The sequence below is a fragment of the Zea mays genome, chromosome 3, assembly GCF_902167145.1.
Source record: "Zea mays cultivar B73 chromosome 3, Zm-B73-REFERENCE-NAM-5.0, whole genome shotgun sequence".
Lineage (NCBI taxonomy): Eukaryota > Viridiplantae > Streptophyta > Magnoliopsida > Poales > Poaceae > Zea > Zea mays.
In genome coordinates, this window is record NC_050098.1 from 22059881 (window position 1) to 22061540 (window position 1660).

The following is a 1660-nucleotide window of genomic DNA, read 5'->3' on the forward strand; positions in this document are numbered from 1 at the left end:
AGGGGGCGTGATATCCTTTTTGGTAGCATGCGTTGATGCATGTTGAATTCGGAGGATTAAATATGCTTAGCGCTTATTTAACTAGTTGAAGGAAAAAGATAAAGTGTCAGATACGGTGGCATCACAAAGGCAAGAGGAAAATGACTCATGGAGCACTAAAGGCAAGCTGGAGAGAGGTTGTTTATGCATGTTCAACCTACATACAAAACTCTCTCTCGTTCCTATCACATCCTAGATCAGCAAACCAAATCAAACACGACCTCATTCATCACTGATTTTACGTACTATATAATATATAATATTATTACTTATTAGTATGTAGCAGTTGATGGGTTATCACAGCAACCAAAGGGGAAAAATAGGTGGCATAGTACGTACTGAAGAAAATGGCAGAGATTGATTGATGGATGGACGGATCAACCAAAAATTTACAGGGTCTGTCGTCCTCGTCCAGCATAGCCATCCTTGCGATCATCATGCACATCAATTAGCTAGAACCGGAATCTTACAGGTGGCTTACATGCATGCAGCTCTCCAAATCCCATTTCCAGCAACTAAACATAATTACTAGTGCTAATTATCTAGCCAGCAAAGATCGATCTTAGTACAAACTTTTTAGTAGTAGCAAGCTAGTAGGTGATCAATTCTCTTTTACCAAGGCGACGGTGCGTGGCAGGGCACAGCTCGCGCGCGCGATCTCCATCGACGACGGGACCAGCCAAGTCACAAGCCGGCGGGCGCAAGGCTGAGCTGCAGGTCCAGCCCCAGGGCGTCCTCGGGCCCGGTGACCACCGGCTCCGCCATCCCAGGGCCAGCTGCCATGCCGGGGTATCTCCCCAGGGCGGCCGCCGGGCTGACGTGGACGACCCTCCGCCCGCTGTGGTGGTCGTCGGTGACGTACGGCGCCGAGGCGGCGGAGGGCGCCGGGGTGTAGGAGAAGACTGCCGGCGAGGCCGCCGTCACGGCGGCGGCCGGGGTGGCGCGCGACGGGAACACGCAGTTGTGGGAGACGTGGAACTGCTGGCCCTGCGGGCCCCCGGCCACGGCTGCGGCGCGCGGGGAGAAGTAGACCCAGCTCGTGGGCGATGCGTCTCCGCCGCCGCCGAGGAGGTGCGGCGGTGGCACGAAGGCGGACACCATCGGGTTGGCCCGAGGGTAGAGCGCGGCGGCGGCCCCGCCGGCGACCCGGCCAGCGGCCGCGGCCGCGGCCTGCAGCTGCGCGCGCTTGAGCTGCTGCCGCTCCTTCTTGTGCGCGTTCTGGTGGCCGCCCAGCGCCTGCGAGTTGGCGAACTCGCGGCAGCAGTACTGGCATTCGTACCTCCGCCCGTCGCCGCCGGCCGCCGTGGCCGTGGTGGTGGTGGTGGTGGACGAGGACGACGAGTCGGACCCTCCGCCGTTGTTACCGCACGCCGGCGCCTCCTCTGGCTCGGTTGTTTCCGCCTCCGTCGTCGTCTCCGGACACAGCTCGTGCTCCTCCTTGGAGACGTGGAAGCCGAAGAGCTTTAGCCTGGGGCTAGCCATGTTCATAACTGCTTTGTACTACTCCCTGCTGGGAGTACTTGCAGCTGCAGCGGGAGAGAGGTATTAAGCAGTGGTAGTGGCTGTGAAAGCTGGAGGTGCATGGGTTAGAGCCAGGGTGCTGGGAAGGGGCGGTATATAT

At 58.4% G+C, this 1660-nt stretch overlaps 1 protein-coding gene across 1 annotated transcript; it reads right to left on the reverse strand.

The window, feature by feature from the left end:
* Positions 1 to 375: 375 nt before the first annotated feature.
* LOC103649832 (zinc finger protein GIS3) lies at positions 376 to 1660 on the reverse strand. The gene has a single exon (XM_008675533.4). The coding sequence runs from the start codon at positions 1525 to 1527 to the stop codon at positions 724 to 726; it is 804 nt and encodes a 267-aa protein (XP_008673755.1). The 5' UTR covers positions 1528 to 1660; the 3' UTR covers positions 376 to 723.

Coding starts and splice junctions, on each gene's coding strand:
- LOC103649832 (XM_008675533.4), bottom strand. CDS start 1,527: ATGAACATGGCTAGCCCCAGGCTAAAGCTCTTCGGCTTCCACGTCTCC.